Genomic DNA, 20,020 nt, shown 5'->3' on the forward strand with positions numbered 1-20,020 from the left:
GTTTACTATCAGTTTATGATAGATTTCACTAACACAAAAGCCCAATAAACAGGTGACTGCTAATTGTTTTTATTTTTTTATGGTTGTGACCTCCAGAAATCTGACCGAACTACGTGGTATAGTCGGAGACAATCGTAGGGTAATCTCCAGTGCTGGGTCTCCTGCTCCAATTAAATGGTATTTTGTCCCAATTAAGCGAAGTAAACCCTGGCTATTTTTTCAATTGGGTTCTGTTTTTTAAGATTTGCCCCAAATAAATGGCTGCCCCGATTAACCAGCGGCACAAATAACCGGAATCCACTGTATTTAGATTTGTTTGGCCCATCCGGTGGTTTCCGAAGGGCTAGCAGATATGAAGTTCTCTGAGCAGTGCAGACGGGCTGCAAGAGTAGCTCATGGTGTCTTGTCAATGATATATAGGAATTTTTCTAGCAGGGATAAGGAGGTGATTATTCCCTTGTATAAGGCAATGGTCAGGCCACACCTTGAGTACTGTATACAGGTCTGGAAGCTTCATTTCAAGAAGGATGTAGAGCTGCTGGAACGAGTACAGAGAAGGGCAACAAGATTAGTGAATGGAACAAAGGGTTGCTCTTACGAAGAAAGGATTAAGTTTTGCAAATTACAGTGTCTGGAGACTAGGCACCGGTGAGGTGATCTGATAAAGGTGTATAAAGCCTTGAATAGTTTGAGCATGCTCAATGTTGATGGGATTCTTCCTCTTGCTCAGAATAATCACCTGAGAGGGCATAAATTCAAATTGAGGAAAGACAGATGTAGGATAGATGTGCGGAAATTTGCCTTTAGCCAGCAGGTAGTTGGTTGGTGGAACAGACTTCCACCCCTTGTTGTGGAAGTTGATAGCCTAAATAAATTTAAGGCTCAGCTGGACAGGTATTTTGAACGAATGGAGGGGTGAAGTGTGGAAGTTTTTTTTTTTTTTTTTTTTTGGCTGATGCTGCATAAGCTTGCTTTCTTGCATCATATGCCTCTACTAATGCTAATATACTGTATAATGCAATGATTCAAAACTATATTTGGAGCAATTTCCTTTACTTTGCTTTTGAAACCTTTATTTTATCCTGTTAATTCAGCCGCACCATCAGAAAAAATCGCAAAGCAGTTGTTCCACTTTAGACAATATTGTTTGAAATAAAATGTTTATAACATCAAAAATCCTCCGTCGTCCTTCCTTCCTTCCAAAGCTTTGCAAAATAGAAATTCTCCAAAATATCTCCCTCGTAACAGTATCTGACATATGCAATAAGTTGAGGAAGGTTTTAAATATCTGTGAATTTATCTAACTGTACTAAAAAAATTGGACTTTCTCTCAAATCGATTTAATAAACTGAATTTTATGTTGTTCGCGAAGAGTTCAGAGTTCTGTAGGTGTTATGGTGATAGACATTCTCTGGATAGAAGAATGGTATTTAAATCGTTACTGTACTTTTCTCCATGCATAATTGAAATCATTTTTATTGCAGCAGGGAGAACAAGGGATTCAGCAATAGCATGTGATTTCAATTTTTTTCCTACTAAATATGAAACTTCCAACAATGCTCAAAGCTTTACAAGGAACTGCAGTGTTTCTTCATGAAAAATTTGAGACCTTGTATGGCGTCGTCGTGTCTTTTGAACAAGGATTCAGTTTTTTTCATTATCTCTGGATGTTTCACATGTAAGTGTCTTTTTAATTTAATAGGTTTCATGCTTTCGTTTGCCAGTTTTTCGTAACATATTATGCACGCAGGACATTGCTCATTATCAACAACACTAAGTAAAGCTGTACTTCATGAATTCTTCTTGATATTTTCTATTCATTTTCATTCTTTTTGATTTGGAATATGATGGCTCTCTACCAGAAATTGGTGGTAGCTGTAGGAATCATGTTGAAGAGTTGAATACACTTGAAATAATGCTAGGGTCCAAAATTTCACACGATACATTTCTTACCCTTTCAATTTCTGATGTATCTGTAGCAACATTATTATCGTCACTCCTCGACTGTTTTGTTCTGATTACTCAATTGTCCATGGTAAAATATATAAAAATGTGTACTTTTTTTGTTTTCTTAAAAACAACGATAATATAAAAAGTAGCAGAAGAATAAAAAACACATCCAGGTTGACGTGAAAGCATCAAATTACGAAGCAGAATAAAACGTGCATGCAACAGAGTTGCTATTACTGCCACTGCATATTTGCACCTCTGGCTTTTAGGCAATTTCAGAAATTTTTGCTGTAGGAGCACGAATTAAGAGCTAGCAGGATTACGGTTCAGCAATTGAGTAGTACTGAGAAGTATTAATACATACTGAGAAGTCACACTAGTCAGCTGCTTTCTGTGTGTCCATAGCCAGTGAGCAAATTAAGCCATATTATCTACAAGAACAATAAGTAAGAAAGCCGACTGCATCACACGTGAAACCACCCTAAAAAATAAAGACTGGCAATAGGGTTCATTCGTATCTCATACTTCGTTTGAGTAGTAAGGTCTCTACACTTACGGTATTGAAAAAGTAATTTTAACAACAGGTTTTTTTGTCTTTCGTGTACCAAAAACTAATTTTATTTAAAAACTGCCGCGACCCCTTTAATTTATCCTATCCCGCGACCCCCAGAGGGGTCGTGCCCCATAGTTTGCGCACCACTGCTCTAGAGTATGCAGGATGCTCTCCTTGGCAATTTACACAAATTGGTTTGGAAGCTGAAGATTCCTTACGCTCTTGGTCTTTTGCACCACATTGAGCACAGGCAGGGTTGCCACGACAAGCTGTTTGTGAGTGGCAGTATTTTTGACATCTAAAACACCTCAGTGGGTTTGGAATGTAAATCCTCCCTGGGCAGTTTATGTAGCCTGCCTTCATGGAACTTGTGGAAGCTGTGGGGTATTGAATTTTAGGTTGGTTGGTTGTTAGGAGTTCTATGGTGCATCAGCATCTAAGGCTATTATGCACCAAGTCTAAAGGTGGTTGTTGTTGTTATTTGGTTTTTAGGAGCATTAGCAACTAAGGCCATATTGCTCCCGGGATATGCAGTGGTCATTCCCTGACCTCTCCGCATCTTCCGTATTTGGTGGTCACGGGCTCGAACCCTGGTCTAATCAAGAAGCATGTGCTACGCAATGCTGCTCCTGCTCACCTGGCTACGGAGGCGCCACTAAGTCTAAAGGTATAAAATATAAAGATTGAATGTTAGGATGAGAACTCTGGTAGAGATGAGATTCCCATCCTTTTGCATCGATATTCTCTTGAGAGCGTCACTCCCTGGTCTTTAAATTTTCAGAGCAGATCTCTTCTTCAGAGACATGAAGGTCCCACTCTGATATGACACATTGTGAAGAGTTCAGAGTTCTGTGGGTGTTATGGTGATAGACATTCTCCCCTATCGATGCGGCTTTCAAGATTTTTTCCACTTGTTTTGCACTTGAAGATTGGACTAAAGGTCACAGAGTGCAGCCGTTTTACAGATTTAGGAGATTCTGCCAACCCTTCTAGTCCTTTTTGGATGAAGAAGGGTGACATCTTCCTGACTGACTACTCTCCGAAGTGTGAGGTCACTGATGGTGGTATATCCTCAGTTCTAGCTCTTTTTATAGAAGCATTTTCAGCATTGTCATTTCGATTAGGTAGGGACCTTGTTGGGGTCCCAGAAGAAAGAGGAGGATTTAAATTACTCATAGGAGTAAAATAAAAATTATTATTATTTACACTTAAATAGAAAGGGTGCAAGAATGTTTGCTGATGCTCTCGAGGCAGTGTTAGGTGGGTCGGAAAACTGCTAGCTTGGAGGGAGACAAAGACCAATAGATTGACAGTAGCCACTGACAGAGGTGAAAGAGATTCTTCCACTGCTTCTATTAGAATGAGCAGAAGCCTGAAAAACAAGATGCATGATATTTCAGAGACTGCTGGGAGCCATTGCGGTACAAGTAAACACATGGGTTGTGTTAGGGTAGCTAAGAATAGAAACAGGTGCAGGTATACTTGCGTGTACACCAATGCTAGGAGTTTAGTAAATAAATTTGATGAATTTGAGGCATTGCTGAAAACATCAAAGGCAGATATTGTTGGGATATCAGAGACGTGGTGTCACAACAGATATAGGGGATGCAGAACTGGAATTTGGGGAGTACAACGTCTACAGAAAGGATAAACAGGATAGGAAGGGGGAAGGGGTTATGCTATTAGTTAAGAAACACATAAAAACCAAGGAAGTGAAGCCAGTCGACATCGCTGGACAGTGCAGTGTTGAGTCAGTTTGGTGTGACATAAGCATTGGGAGATCAAAATTGAGAGTAGGAGTGTGCTATAGGCCTAATGACTCTGATGAGTATAATAAGAAACTGTACAGGGAAATAGAGTGGGCCAGTAAATCAGAGAGTCTTATAATGGGAGATTTTAATTTCTCAGATATTGACTGGAATTTGGGGGCTGGTTACTCACACACTAGCAGGGCTTTTGTGGATTTATTGGATGATTGTTTTCTACATCAGCATGTTCGGGAGGCAACTAGAGGGAGTAATACTCTTGATTTGATTATCAGCAGTGATTCTTCATGCATTAAGAATCTGCAGATAAATGAACCACTAGGTGGCAGTGATCACAGTGTGCTGAAGTGGGATTTACTCAAAGAGGTAACTACCATTAGGGGTAAAGGGAAGGGTTATTGCTTTCGTAAAGGCGACTACGATGGACTGAGACAGTATTTAAATTCTATACAGTGGGACCAACTGATGATGTTACCAACAGCAAATTCAAAATGGGAAGCATTCAAAGAACTTATCTTGGAAGCTACTAGGCTTTACATACCAACTAAGAAATATTGTTCAAGGTTTAGGCCAAAATGGATGTCAGATGAACTAATGAGGCATATGGCAGAGAAGAAAAATGCATGGGATACTTACAAATTAACTATATAATATCGGTGTTTAGATACACCATAGATAACTCTTAAGAAACTACAAAGTAGTTGTGGTAGGCATCATTTGCTTTTTCTCATATTGTGCTCTGCCTTCACGACGAGTTGCTATGATATTGCACTACTTCGAATAAGTAACGCTTCACTAATAGAGAAGACTATTGTTACTTATTCTCGGGTTGAGTACCACCACCCAGACAGCACTGTTTCACGGCTATTGATGTATGTATGTGAATATCTACTCGAATATCCACTAGTCCCTATTAGACTTAGAAAAGCAAAAAGTAGAGAGAAAGTTATAGCAAGAGTGGAAGAAGAAAAGAAACAGTGTAGAAGAATGAAAGGGACTAACTCCTTCAACTCACACCACTCAAAAACTCATAAATTCCTTGAATAGGCAACGCTTCCCCAGTAGAGAAGACTGTTGTTACCTATTCTCGGAAACTCCGTGAATATCAGGCTCCCCTAGACAGCACTGTTTCACGGCTATTGGCCGATCATCAGTGGGTGGGCAGGTACCCTGGTATTGCAGACATGACGACCCAGTTGTGAAGTTAATCGCACAATATGAGAGATGCTAAGAGGTGTAGATGTGAATATTTTAAATAAATAAGTGCACAAGGCATAATACTTTAAGAGTTTGGTATCTATATAATATCGGTGTTTAGATACACCATAGATAACTCTTAAGAAACTACAAAGTAGTTGTGGTAGGCATCATTTGCTTTTTCTCATATTGTGCTCTGCCTTCACGACGAGTTGCCATGATATTGCACTACTTCGAATAAGTAACGCTTCACTAATAGAGAAGCCTATTGTTACTTATTCTCGGTTGAGTACCACCACCCAGACAGCACTGTTTCACGGCTATTGGCCGATCATCAGTGGGTGGGCAGGTACCCTGGTATTGCAGACATGACGACCCAGTTGTGAAGTTAATCGCACAATATGAGAGATGCCAAGAGGTGTAGATGTGAATATTTTAAATAAATAAATGCACAAGGCATAATACTTTAAGAGTTTGGTATCTATATAATATCGGTGTTTAGATACACCATAGATAACTCTTAAGAAACTACAAAGTAGTTGTGGTAGGCATCATTTGCTTTTTCTCATATTGTGCTCTGCCTTCACGACGAGTTGCCATGATATTGCACGAGAATAAGTAACAATAGTCTTCTCTATTAGTGAAGCGTTACTTATTCGAAGTAGTGCAATATCATGGCAACTTGTCGTGAAGGCAGAGCACAATATGAGAAAAAGCAAATGATGCCTACCACAACTACTTTGTAGTTTCTTAAGAGTTATCTATGGTGTATCTAAACACCGATATTATATAGATACCAAACTCTTAAAGTATTATGCCTTGTGCATTTATTTATTTAAAATATTACAAATTAACACATGACACAGAAGCCTATGATAGATACAAGTTGATATGCAACCAAGTTACAAAGGAGGTTAGGCAGGCGAAGGCAGATTACGAGAAATCCTTGGCAAGGGATGCAAAGAAAAACAGCAAAGAGTTCTTTACTTATGTAAACTCTAGAAGGAAGGGGTTGAATCAGATTGGTCCACTTGATATTGATGGGTCAACTGTTGATGATCCTGCTCAGGTAGCTAACAAACTAAATGAATATTTTGCATCGACATTCACACATGAGGAGTTATTCAGCGAGGGGAATGCCAGAGGTGTATTCAACTCTAGCAGTAAGCTACAGAATCTTGAAATAACTGGGAGTAAAGTGGAGGAGAAACTGTTGAATATAAACACAAGAAAGGCACTCGGGGTGGATGGGATCTATCCAGTTATATTAAAGGAGGCAGCAAAGGAAGTAAGCAAACCCTTAGCCATAATTATGAGAGCTTCCTTGGACTCAGGGGAGGTACCCATAGACTGGAAATGTGCAAATGTGACCCCAATTCACAAAGGAGGATCAAAGGCTGACACAAGTAATTATAGACCTGTGAGCTTAACTTCTGTTCCAGGAAAATTAATGGAGGCACTGGTTAAAGAAGCACTGCAGGATCATCTAGACAAGACTTCAGTTATAGCTCGGACACAGCATGGTTTTGTTAAGGGGAAGTCTTGCCTGACCAATTTGATTGGATACTATGATGCAGTCACAAAAGAACTGGATGCAGGGAATAACTTTGATATTATATACTTGGATCTTAGAAAGGCTTTTGATACTGTTGCACATGGAAGACTGCTACACAAATTGGAGCAGTGTGACATTGGAGGCAAATTGCTGCTTTGGATAAAGGGGTGGTTGAGGGGGAGAAGACAGAGAGTGGTAATCAATGGACACTGCTCATCGTGGACTAATGTTATTAGTGGAGTCCCTCAGGGCTCAGTGTTGGGTCCATTATTGTTTTCTGTATTTATAAATGATATTGTTGATGGTATATCAAGCTTAATGTCCAAGTTTGCAGACGATACAAAGGTTGGCAGGGTTGTCAAGGACACTACTGACACTATGCTGCTGCAACAGGATCTGGAAAGGTTGAGCAGATGGGCTGAGAGGTGGCAAATGAAGTTTAACATTGACAAATGTAAAGTACTACACATGGGAAACAGCAACCCCAGAGCAACGTATCAACTCTGTGGTACTACACTGACAGTGGTAGAGAATGAAAGGGACTTGGGGGTGGTTGTGCAGGCAGATATGAAGTTCTCTGAGCAGTGCAGACGGGCTGCAAGAGTAGCTCATGGAGTATTGTCAATGATATACAGGAATTTTTCCAGCAGGGATAAGGAGGTGATTATTCCCTTGTATAAGGCAATGGTCAGGCCACACCTAGAGTACTGTATACAGGTCTGGAGGCCTCATTTCAAGAAGGATGTAGAGCTGCTGGAACGAGTACAAAGAAGGGCAACAAGATTAGTGAATGGAACAAAGGGGTGCTCTTACGAAGAAAGGCTTAAGTTTTGCAAATTACAGTGTCTGGAGACTAGGCACCAGCGAGGTGATCTGATAGAGGTGTATAAAGCCTTGAATGGTTTGAGCATGCTCAATGCTGATGGGATTCTTCCTCTAGCTCAGAATAATCACTAATCACCTGAGAGGGCATAAATTCAAATTGAGGAAAGACAGATGTAGGATAGACGTGCGGAAATTTGCCTTTAGCCAGCGGGTGGTTGGTTGGTGGAACAGACTTCCATCCCTTGTAGTGGAGATTGATAGCCTAAATACGTTTTAGTCTCAGCTGGACAGGTATTTTGAATGAACAGAGGGGTGAAGTGGAAGTGGGTTTTTTTTTTTTTTTTTTGGCTGATGCTGCATAAGCTTGCTTTCTTGCATCAAATGCCTCTACTAATGCTAATGCTAATTTCATAAAAATGGAGCCCTATGGGGGGGATGCCCACTTGGGAACTAGTAGGCACTACATATAGAAATGAGACACCAAGTTTTCTTAGGAGCATCATACCCACATTTCCAGTAAGTCTTGACCCTGTCCCAGGACCACAGGGAGGGGACTATTGGAATGCAGTTGACCCTAGCAATAAGAACCACCCTCCGATTGATCCCAGTCGGGTGGGTCCAGGACCTCCCATCTGGTTGAAGCAGTGGCCTAAGTGGTGTATTAGAGCTCGGTCCCTCACCCACTAGGATCCCCCCTTTCTGAGTTTCCATGGGTTGCGGTGCATGGCTGCACATGCTGGATTCCAATGATGTAATCCTGGAACCAAGGTATAGGCAATGGATCCCAGTGATGCTAATGTGGAAGTCCAGCAGCATCACTGTGAGGTCCCCTAACCACATCGAGGGATCAAAATATATACACTGCCCTACCATTAATATTTGGACACTTGCATATGTACAAATAACCTTCATTTACAGGAAAACTAATAAGCTTTGCTGAAATCTTAATCCTTTCTAACAGTCTCTTTGGAACAATCTGCACCAATTTTTTGTAAATGACCTCCAATATTTTTTCCAATAATTCTCTACAAGATTGAGGTCATGGCTCTGAGTTGGCCAGTTCAATTTTCTGAGGCTCATATCCTCAAACCAGTCTGTCACAACACAAAATGCATGACAAAGAGCACTGTCCTGCTGATACAGGTATGGGCCTTCTTCAATATGCTGCCCCAATGTAGGTAACCCATATTGCCCAGAACACCTAGACCTCAGCATTCACAGTTTTGTCCAAAACAGCCAATGGTCCCTGGCCAAATCATCCAAAATCAGCCCCAGACCATCACAATGCCATTCAGAACAACTTGCACAGAACTCTAGGTAATCCAGCACTACACTACACTATACTGCATTACCAATCCAGATGCAGAAGTCTCTTCTACCTAACAAATATAGCAGTTACAAAGGCCTGGAAAGCCAATCGCCTCACAGCCTTCTGCCATACGATTAAGAATTACTCACCTGAGATACCAATTCAACCCTTAGATTGCTATACTCCTCACAGTTGTACATAATGTCACTAAGACATTATATACAACTGTGAGTCAATAAGAACACAGCTTGTAAGTTTGGTGCAAACCATTTAAACTTTATTGAGGCTGCATTTCTTATATCTGGGAAAAGTTCTTGTGTAATCTATCCTTTATCCCAGACATTCCAATGTTCCAATGTATTCTTGCTTTACAGTGGGATTATGACCTCCCTATCTCTACAGGATAACATTTGATAAATCATCGATAGAACACCAGGGGCTTTCCTGGCTGCCTGTTTACACTGTTCAGAAAACTTCATATATGCCGGTATTGTAACTTCCAGATCCCTTTCCTCCTCCACTGTTTTTAACTCAACCCCACCAAGTGTATAACTTATTTGGGGATTGCTATTCCCCAAGTGTAAGACCTTGCATTTACCAGCATTAAAACATAGCTGCCACTTCTCTGGCCAACTTTGAAGTCTGTTCAAATCATTCTGAAGGAGTGCTGCTTAGCACTGATCATTAATGATTCTACCAATCTTTATATCATCTGCAAATTTTGATATCCCACCTTCTATCCCTTTGTTGATGTCATTTATGAAAATGAGAAAAAACAGTGGTGCAAGAACTGATCCTTGAGGGACCCCATTCCCGACATTAAACCAATCTGTAGATTATCCATTAATCACAACCTTCTGCCCTGCAACCCACCTTAGAATCTTAACAGCAACCTCTCATGAGGGACTCAGTCAAATGCTTTACTAAAATCCAAATAAACTGTTGAAATTGTTCCCTAAATCCAGCTCAAGAGTAACTGTGTCAAAATGCCTACTAAGTTAGTTAAACATGATTTTCACTTAACAAAGACATGTTGTGTGTGTCCTTCAGAATGCCATATCTATCCAAATGTCCCTGGATTGCACTCTTATTCACTGCCTCTAAGATTTTTCCTACCACTCAAGTTAGACTAACCAGTCTGTACTTACCAACTTCACTCTTAGAACCGCCTTTATGTATTGGTGATACACTGGTGCTTCTCCAATCCAAAGGAACATCCTCTTGAGTCCCAAGATACCCCCCCATAATTAACCTCAATGGTTAAATACACTCCCTTGCTCTCTCCCTAAAAACTACAGGGTATATGTCATCATCTCTGGGAGCCCCTTACTTGCCTTTACGCTCAAAAGTTTTTTAATAAACAATCATCTGTAATTATGACATCCTTAATTTTATATGTCTCAGCCTCTTCTCAGCATGAAGGGCCTTTCATCAGTAAAGACCAATGCAAAGTACCTATTCAATTCATTCACAACATCAGCTGGGTTATCCATATCTTTCCTAAATGCATTATACACACCATAGTGGAACTCATCATCCTCAATTTCCAAGTGGCACCACACTTCTGTTAGCCCTATTATGGTAGCATTATTTGTGATAACCAGGAGAGTTCAAATTTGGCCATTTTATTGACAACACTCCTGAAATTACTGTACGCACAGTTGAGACCAAGTAATTTTCTATAATTTACTACCCTGCCACACTCCTTTAAGTTATTTATGTTTGCATCCCAAGCTCTATCTTCCTCCTCATTTGAAACATTGCTATCCTCAGAGCATCTTGCCAACATTGGCTGTTGTGGCAACAAACAAGAATTCTTGAGGTGAGTGCAGGCATTTCTTTGACCCATATCATGAGATAAGAATGGATCTACATTACTTTTCTCCTGCCCTAACTAGCAGTTTCCATGAACCCTTAAGGTATCATTAAACATACCAACAAAAATCCTTGCACCACCTTTGTTTAAATGAATACACTCTCTGCAAAAGATATTCCTTCTACCTACAAATTTGGGCCATGCTGATAAAAATGATGAGTAATATCTATTTATATATCACTTGATTGCATTTCATTAACTTTTGGATATGAATTTTAGAAAAAACTTTCCCAATTTTAGCTTTTTCAACCACAGAAAACAGGTAAATCTCCTCCGATTTTCAAAGCTATTTTGGTAAGTTAATTTAGGTACACGATTTGAAACAACTCTGAAAAAAATGTGTTTGTGTGTGTGTGTGTGTGTGTGTGTGAGAGAGAGAGACCACAAGTGAAAAGCATATATATAATATGTATTCATCAAGGGATTAATAAACTATTCACAAGAGATATCCTACCATTGTAGACTGCCACTCCACAGCCCCTCCTTGATGTGTGAAGTGATGCTATCATAATCCAAGTATCAGTATTTGGGTTATATTTCTCCACAGAGTTCAGACAACTCCATGAGTCACAGCCACCAACAGCATATAACTCTCCATTTAAAGAAGCAACTCCTACCTGGTAACGTCCTAAAATTAAAAATATAAAATTCAGAAAAAAGTTTAAATGAAATGAACAAAAGTTAGAGGACTTAACGTCTGTTTGATTTTTAATGTTGGTGATCATTTTATTATTATTATCATCATAAAACTTTTCCTAGATGGTATATATGCAAACCTACTTTTTTTTTTTTTTTTTTATTAGACTTGTAATATGTCTAGGACAAAAATCCATTAATGTGAAATTTAATACTTCACATTAATAAGTCTAGTAAAAACTTTAATATTTAAGGAATGCACAAATAACAAAATATATATTATATTCTTTGGCAGCAAGCTTATGCTAATTAATGCTCAAAGAAAGTTACAAAACTTTGAATAAATCTGGATTAAAATTAACAAAGGTAAAAAAAAATATGTTGGCTACCCAAACTATGTCTTATAAGGCCTTCGAGAAGTGATGCATATAGGAAAATTGGTTCCTTAGTACCTCTAGACTAAATACCAAGGTTGAACTATCTATGTATAACATTTATTTAACCCTTTCAGCAGTGAATTTTCATAGTAGTGGGCTCTGTAGTGAATTTTTTCCTGGAGTTTTTTGAATGTTTGATTCCTGTCATTAACCACCCTGCCAACCTTTGTATCATCTGCAAACTTACACAATAAGCTTAATTTGCCTTCAACAATATTTAATTTTTTTAAAATGAAAACTCTGAATATAAATACAGGCAACCCCCATATAACATGGTACTTCTACAACATGGTTTCGCACTAACACAATTGATAAATTGTGGCAATCCTTGCACAACGTGGTACTTATATAACATGGTTAGAGAATTTCGGTAAACCTTGCATAACAGGGTATTTTTGAGCTTTCGTGTGGGGGGAAACCCAGCTATTATGTTTGATGTAATTTTTCAACATTTCTTCTCTTTTTGAATCTCCCCTGTTGACTCACTAGTCAAAAAAAAAAAAAAAAAAAAGAAAAAAAAAAGAGAAATCCCTGTATTTTATGGGAAATCCCCATGTTACATTTTGTGCTATTGAACTTGTGGAAAAATCTAGATTTCAAAGTTTTATTTCTATTGGATAGCACACCAGGCCATCCAAAAGATTTAGTCATCCAAACGTTGAAGTTATGTTCCTAACACCACAATTGTACTCGGTTAATACAACTTCTTTTATTCAGCCATTAGATCAAGGCATTATATCCGCCTTTAAAGCTCATTACATCAGAAAATCATTACAATGGATTTTGGTTAAAATTGATTCTGAATCTGTTGAAGTAATGGAGGTATGGAAACATTTCTCAATTGTGGACTGTATCAGAATCATAGCTTTATCACTGAAAGAAGTAAAACTGCCAACAGGTACATGTTGGAAAAATGTATGGCCAGAGTCAGTTCATTCAGGAAATATGATTGAACTGGCAGAAACAGAATCGGTGCAATAGTAGAACTTGCTACTAGGGCTTACAATACTGAGATTCCATGATCCTGGTAATTTTTTTTCCAGTATTCAAATCCCAGATTGATACAAAAATACCGGTTTTTCGGTACTAATTTAAAAAAATAATTATCCATGATTTATTCACGTAAAGGTTATAAAATCGACAACAATAAATCATTAATGCTACTGAATTTGCAAATGAGTCATACAAGTACAAATGCAACGGAAACCTGAAAACATCATGAAACTGTAAGACAAAATCTTACAAATATATTTCTCTTAGTGAGTATAGTGTGTGTGGAAGTAAAGCACTTAAGGAATAACGAAAACGTCATTACAGAAATATTTCCATTAGTGGCAGTAAGCCTGATAGTGCAATTAAGGAATATGGTGAACAATAGTATGGCAGGTGCAGAAGGGTTATAATTAAAAGCTTCTGAACAATAGTTCATTCCCTCTATTACACCGCTACTTGAGGATGCGACACTTAGTGCATTTTGGGAAAGGGTGTCGGTATGGAGCAGTTTAAAGGTATTGTGAACAGGTGATCTTGAGGTAAAAGATGAAAGCTTTTCGTTGTGTGGGAAAAATATTCTGTTTTCCCACCAAAGGAAGAAGAGTGAGTTTAAAGAATAACATTTGGGTCAGGTTTAAATTAAATAGGGGGAGATACGTAAATGCGTGCAAACCCTTCTGGGGTTTGCACATAAGCTTGTATATAAAAAAGTAGTACAAGGGGCGATTGTAACTTGCAATCAATTCAATAAATAAATAAATGAGGAGGCAATAAATAAGGTGCTTGCACCAAAAGAGGGGTTTGTGGTTGTTGTTTGAAGGGGTTGCAGACTTCCAGTGGTAGTTTTGGATTCAGTTTGGGTCCAGCTATATAGTGAAGGGTTTGGCCAGGGCATGTTCCTATGCTAGAAGTTAATCCGAAAGTTGAATAACACGCCATTCAGACCTGGCTTCTACTACTACTGTGGTAATTTCCTTCAGTATTAACAGAGAACTGTTCTCAAAATCCCGAAATAAGACAGTATTGAAAGAGCTATACAGGTGCAGAGTTCAACTAAGAAGAGAGAGAGACATCATCCCACTCCATGGAAGGAACCCACACAAAGGAATTCCACCATGAAAGAGAAGGAAGGTAAGTCCTCTGAACTGTGTTGTTTTGGAAATGGTACTTAGGTAAAGTGGGAGATTATTTTAGAGTAAGGTTGAAGAAACACGAGAAATAAAGAAATGTTCAGTATTGAGTTGGTTTATTGGTTGAAGTTGTAAAGAAAATTGATACTGCTAAATTAAGAGAGATTACATGGAATTGTTAGCATTAAGTTAGTGACTTATGGATTGCTATTGTGAAGAGAATTGATATTGGTGATTAAGATTGAATTAGTTTAGCGTTTGAAGCTGTAGTGAGAGTTGAGATTGTTAATTGAAAGAAATTTTATGGAAACGATAGCACCAAACTATTAACAGATTAAATGAGAAAAATGAATAGATTAGATGTAAATGAACACCAGTTATGTATTGTAAGTAGATTTGTATGATAAAATGACTTTTGTTTTATATTTGTGTCATTGCTCTTGAGAAACTGACAGCTCACATATAATATATACACGATATATAATATATATACTTGTGTGTGTGGGGAGGGGACTATCCCTCAGCTCCTGGAAATTTTCATTTTTTAATACAGTCAGGTAGCTTGTGGGGGGGGGGCTTAGTGCTTGGGGGGAGCTGCTGTACGAAAATCATAGCAATGGCCACTGATGGCGATATTAAGGTACAGGGATTATAAAAATAAATAAATACCCCCCCCCCCAACTTAGATTTGGTTTCCTCACCAAGCTTAACCATGTCCCTTCGTTAATATGGATGTAGTGCCATAAAAAGTCAAAAAGGAATTTTTTATTTTTGATTAAAAGGAAATAAGATTTTTTGAAGATGAGGGAATAAAGGGGAAATTAAACTGCAACTCGTCTACGACTATCTCAGTACAGAGCACCAACCAGCACAAATTCCAAAAGGACATTTTCTGCCGCTAATTAAATATGTACCAAAATTAGATCCAGTTTAAATGGTAACATTATTGAGTTTCTTAAGAACTCACTTTATTCAGACAGGTAGTGTGAATGCTTATTTTTTTTTTTTTAGTATGTTTAATAATTTTTGCTAGAATATTTATTATTGTAATAAAAGTTTGATTTAAAACATGAATTCAAGTAATTGTTTTTTTCCTTACTTTATTATTGCACCTAATTGTCATCAAAATTTATTGCAAAAAATTTTTTTTTGGAATACTGGTATCCCGGTTTCATAAATTAAAAATACCAAAATACGGTATTAAGATTTTGACCAGTATTGTAAGCCCTACTTGCTATGTTTTGATGATATGACTACTGAAGCCTTTGTGGGTACCATAGTTGACAGAATTGCCCTCCTCCCCACACTAGGTGGAAAAGACCTGAGTTTAAAACCATCAAAGACAGGAGGAATTTTTATGGGTCTTTTTCACAACATGGCTGAGTTTGTCGGCTCAGGTGAGGGTACCACGTTTTTTTCTCCCGGAAACTCGGTTTTTTTTGTGCAGCAAAACAGAAAATCTACCTCGGGACACACGCAATTTATAGACAATACATACAGAATAACATGGCCTTAGCCGCTGATGCTCCTAAAAAAATTAAAAAAGATATGACTACTGAAGATGTTCAAGAATTACAGGTAGAAAAATAGGCTGGCGAAGTGGATTTGGTGGAAATTGCATCGGAGGTAAAATCAAATCAATTCAGAGGATGATAAGCAGAGATGAAAATTCTTAACTTCCAAATTTTACACTAAAAAGTATACGGGAAGGCATAAAGTTAGTGAGCAATTAGAATCTTATTTTTTTAATTCAGATTCTTGAATAAAAGGAGCCCAAAATTCAAAAGAGAGCTTCAAAAATGCTTTGTTCCATACCACGAAATTCACAAAGATTTATCAAGCAAAAGCAAACAAACCCAGATTACTAATTTTTTAAAGAAAGCAGAAGATACACGAAATCTAGAACGTTGTATTTTTGTTAGCTTTTGAAAGGTAACCCCCCTTTTTGTATTTTTTCTTAGTCCCATATAACACAGTTTCACACAACACGACATTTTATAGGAACCTAACTACTGTGTTATACGTGGGTTACCTGTATTTCAAAATAAAATACTAACATGTTCTTATTTTGACATTACTAGTGGAAAATTGTCAAAAATCAAATCGCAATTTAAAAGAAAAATTGTAAAAAAAAAAATCCATAAATAAAATCCGCTGTCATTTTTTTGATGCAACAATATTACTAATCTATTTATGCATTAACTGATTCAGTTTTATCAAATTCTGGATGTGCATTTCACAGAAATTCTTCAATCTTGGCTTTTGTATGCCAAAATCATTCAAATGAATCAACAAGTTTGTTGTTATTTTGGTTTTTAGGAGCATTAGCAACTAAGGCCATATTGCTCCAGGAATATGCGGTGGTCATTCCCTGACCTTTCCGCATCCTCCGTATTTCGTGGTGACGGGCTCGAACCCCGGTCTAATCAAGAAGCGTGTGCTACGCACTGCTGCTCCTTCCCACCTGGCGAATCAACAAGTGCAGCCTTTTTTTGAATTGTCTTATATAAACTGTGTATCTACAAGTAGTTGCAAAATTTTAAGACAATTCATAAGTTAAAGGAATAACATATGAATCGTCATCTCGTAATGTTTGAAGCAGGCAACAGTACGCACAACCTTTTCAGTAGTAAGCATGCTGTGCATACTGCTGAAAAGGTTATCATGTTAATTGTGTCATGATGCACATGTCATAGGATTTTGAATCCATATGGAGGGGGAACCACCTAACTTTACGACTATTGTTCTGCAAGTTGATGGAAGAAAACTGGATATTTTTGTCAAGTAAGCTTCACTATCAGCTGACTAATTCAGCCATAGTGAGAAGAAAGCCAAAAATGCCTTTGCCCTCCCCAATCCACATTGACTCAATTCTGGGTCAAACAGATCACTGGAAAAGCACTCAGCAAACATGTTAACAGAAAAGAATGTTACAGTAAAAAAACTAATAATATGAGAAATAATGGTATATCCTAACTCCATAATGAATTGAAATTATGGTACATTATTATTATTAGCAGTAGTATTGGAAAATGACGTAAGGAAGTAAGCCTATACAGCATCAGTCAAAAAAAAAAAAAAAAAAAAATGCACACACACACACTTTCCCACCTCGTCTGTCTATCCCCTATAATAATATGCATAATTCTTCCTTAAATTTATTCAAACTACCTGTTTCCATGACACTAGATGGCAGTTTATACCAATAATCAATTAATCATCGGTTGAAAGCAAATTTTTTGTATATTATCCTGTAGCCTTCCATTTTAAATTTAAGTTTGTCGCCTTGTGTGTGTGTTAATTGAGAAAGAGTGAAATTCCTCAAACACTTAGTTTGCTTAACCCCCTCTCAGTGACTTGATCATGGACTAGTTTGAACTTATTGTAGGTTTCTACATACCCTGATTTCTTCTCTGCCACTAATCTCATTAGTTCATCTGACATTTGGTTCTAAACCCTGCACAATATTTTGGTATAAAAATCTTAGTACCCTCTATGATTATTTCCCTGAATGCTTCCCATTTAGAATTTTTAATTGGGCCTACTTAAAAGAATTTAAACTGGTTAAGACCTAGTCAGGCAGATATTGATACCTGATCATGTATCAATGATTATTTCTGCTGACATCAGATCATGCATATTTGCATTACCTATATTTGACCATTTTCTAAGTATGTTCCCCCATATCTGATGACAGCTATAACATTTTCAATTTAATTTCCATTTTATTTGCATTATGTACTAATTTTCTTTACAGTTCCCCCACTTTATATTGGCTTGGTAATTCAGCCAATAATTTTTCTTAATTTATCATAACCTCTAGGATTTTAACATTCTTTCACCTTTCATAAATCTACTACACTTCTTTTTTTACTTTCCTCACCCTGCTAGTTGCTGGCACTTATATGTATAGGGGGTCCGCGAACATCTTTTCATTTCTGAAGGGGTCCATAAACTTTTTTTTTTCATTTTTTTGAAGGGGTCCGTAGATCTCAGTAGTTTGGGAACCACTGGTATAAGGCAATGGCCCGGCCACACCTTGAGTACTGCGTACAGGTCTGGAGGCCTCATTTTAGGAAGGATGTAGAGTTGCTAGAACGAATACAGAGAAGGGCAACAAGATTGGTGAGAGGAACAATGGGGGTCCTCTTACCAGAAGAGGCTTAAATTCTGTAAGTTGCAGCATCTGGAGACTAGGCACCTGCAAGGTGATCTGACTGAGGTGTACAAGGCCTTGAATGGTTTGAGCAGGCTCAATGCTGATGGGATATTCCGCTTGCTCAGGTTAAGAATCTGAGTGAGCATAGATTCAAATTGAGGAAAGACAGTTGTAGAATAGATGTGTGGAAGTTTGCCTTTAGCCAGCAGGTACTTGATTGCTGGAACAGACTTGCATCTGTTGTTGTGGAAGTTGATAGCTTAAATAAATTTAAGGCTTAACTAGACAAATATTTAGAGTGACTGGATGGGTGAAATGGGAAGGTTTTTTGTTTTTTTTTTTTGGTTGATGCTCTATAAGCTTGTTTTCTTGCATCATATGCCTCAACTAATGCTAATGTTCGGGCTTCTGTGACTATAGGTTCAAAGGTATACCATAATTCTAATATTCATGCTCTATGTGCTGTCTTCTCAGTTGAAAGAGGCATGCAGTATTTTAAGCACTGATCATCTACTTTTCAAATCTCTTACTAATAATACTCAATCAAAAGAGAAATACAGATATCAGAGAGAAAAAAACCTAAATGTAACCAGCAATCTGTGAAATAGAATACTACGAGAAAAACTGGTAGAACAAGGAAAGTACTGAAGCCTAGAAACTAAAAATAATCTGTAATAGTACCCTTCATGTCATAGAGAAAATGTGTAACTAAAGCTGGAAAGCCCGAAATTACTTGAAATTTCATGCTTTCGGCCACTGAAAGTTTTGACTATTTATTAGAAAAGCTACCCAGCCTTCCCCCCCCAAAAAATTATGGGGTAATTTTGGGGGAGGTGGAAAGAGTGCTGTTGTTTGTTTGTTATTTGGTTTTTAGAAACATTAGCAACTAAGGCCATATTGCTCCGGGAATATGCAGTGGTCATTCCCTGACCTTTCCGCATCCTCCGTATTTCGTGGTGACGGGCTCGAACCCCGGTCTAATCAAGAAGCGTGTGCTACACACTGCTGCTCCTTCCCACCTGGCTACGGAGGCGCTGGAAAGAGTGCATTGAACCATTAAAGTTAATTATGAGGGCATCACTGGACTCATGAGAGAGTCCCTTGGATTGGAGCAGAGTCAGTAGTTACTGTTTGGTTATTCTAATTTCAGTGGTAGGGGAAACCATGGAAGCAATGATCAAGAATGCAGAAATGGAATTCTGAAGAAAACACAGATGTTTTCATAAAGGGAAAATCATGTTTAACCAATGTGGTTAGCTATTTTGATGGAGTCACTCATGAGCTGGATGTAGGAAATAATGTCATCGTTGTTTAGTTGATTTCACCAATGCAGTCAACTGTGTCTCACATGAGAGGTTACTTTATAAGCTGAAACAAGTTGAAATCACAGCAAAAATGTATAGATGGATTACAGGGTGGCTGCAGAATAGGAGACAGATGGTGATTAATAGTTATTCTTCAGATGTGGCTAACATATGAAGTGGGGTTCCCCACTTCTTATGTTACCTGGATCAGTATTGGGACAACTATTTCTGATTTTCTAAAATGGCATCAACGAATGGATGGGGGGTTGATGTCAAAATTTGCAGATGTCAGATTGGTAGGGTAGTTAATGATCAGCACTAAACAAAGCT

The 20,020-nt window shown here is 38.1% G+C and overlaps 1 protein-coding gene across 1 annotated transcript in view; it reads right to left on the reverse strand.

Moving 5' to 3' along the window:
- LOC150089533 (influenza virus NS1A-binding protein homolog) overlaps nucleotides 1-20,020 on the reverse strand; it is a 302,567-nt gene that overhangs the window by 16,350 nt on the left and 266,197 nt on the right. The window contains exon 11 of the mRNA XM_090390017.1: nucleotides 11,486-11,659. Coding sequence (XP_090246143.1) covers nucleotides 11,486-11,659 — 174 coding nt within the window. The remainder of the gene's footprint in view (nucleotides 1-11,485; nucleotides 11,660-20,020) is intronic.

The sequence above is a fragment of the Mastigoproctus giganteus genome, chromosome 2, assembly GCF_048544385.1.
Source record: "Mastigoproctus giganteus isolate SK-2022 chromosome 2, ASM4854438v1, whole genome shotgun sequence".
Lineage (NCBI taxonomy): Eukaryota > Metazoa > Arthropoda > Arachnida > Uropygi > Thelyphonidae > Mastigoproctus > Mastigoproctus giganteus.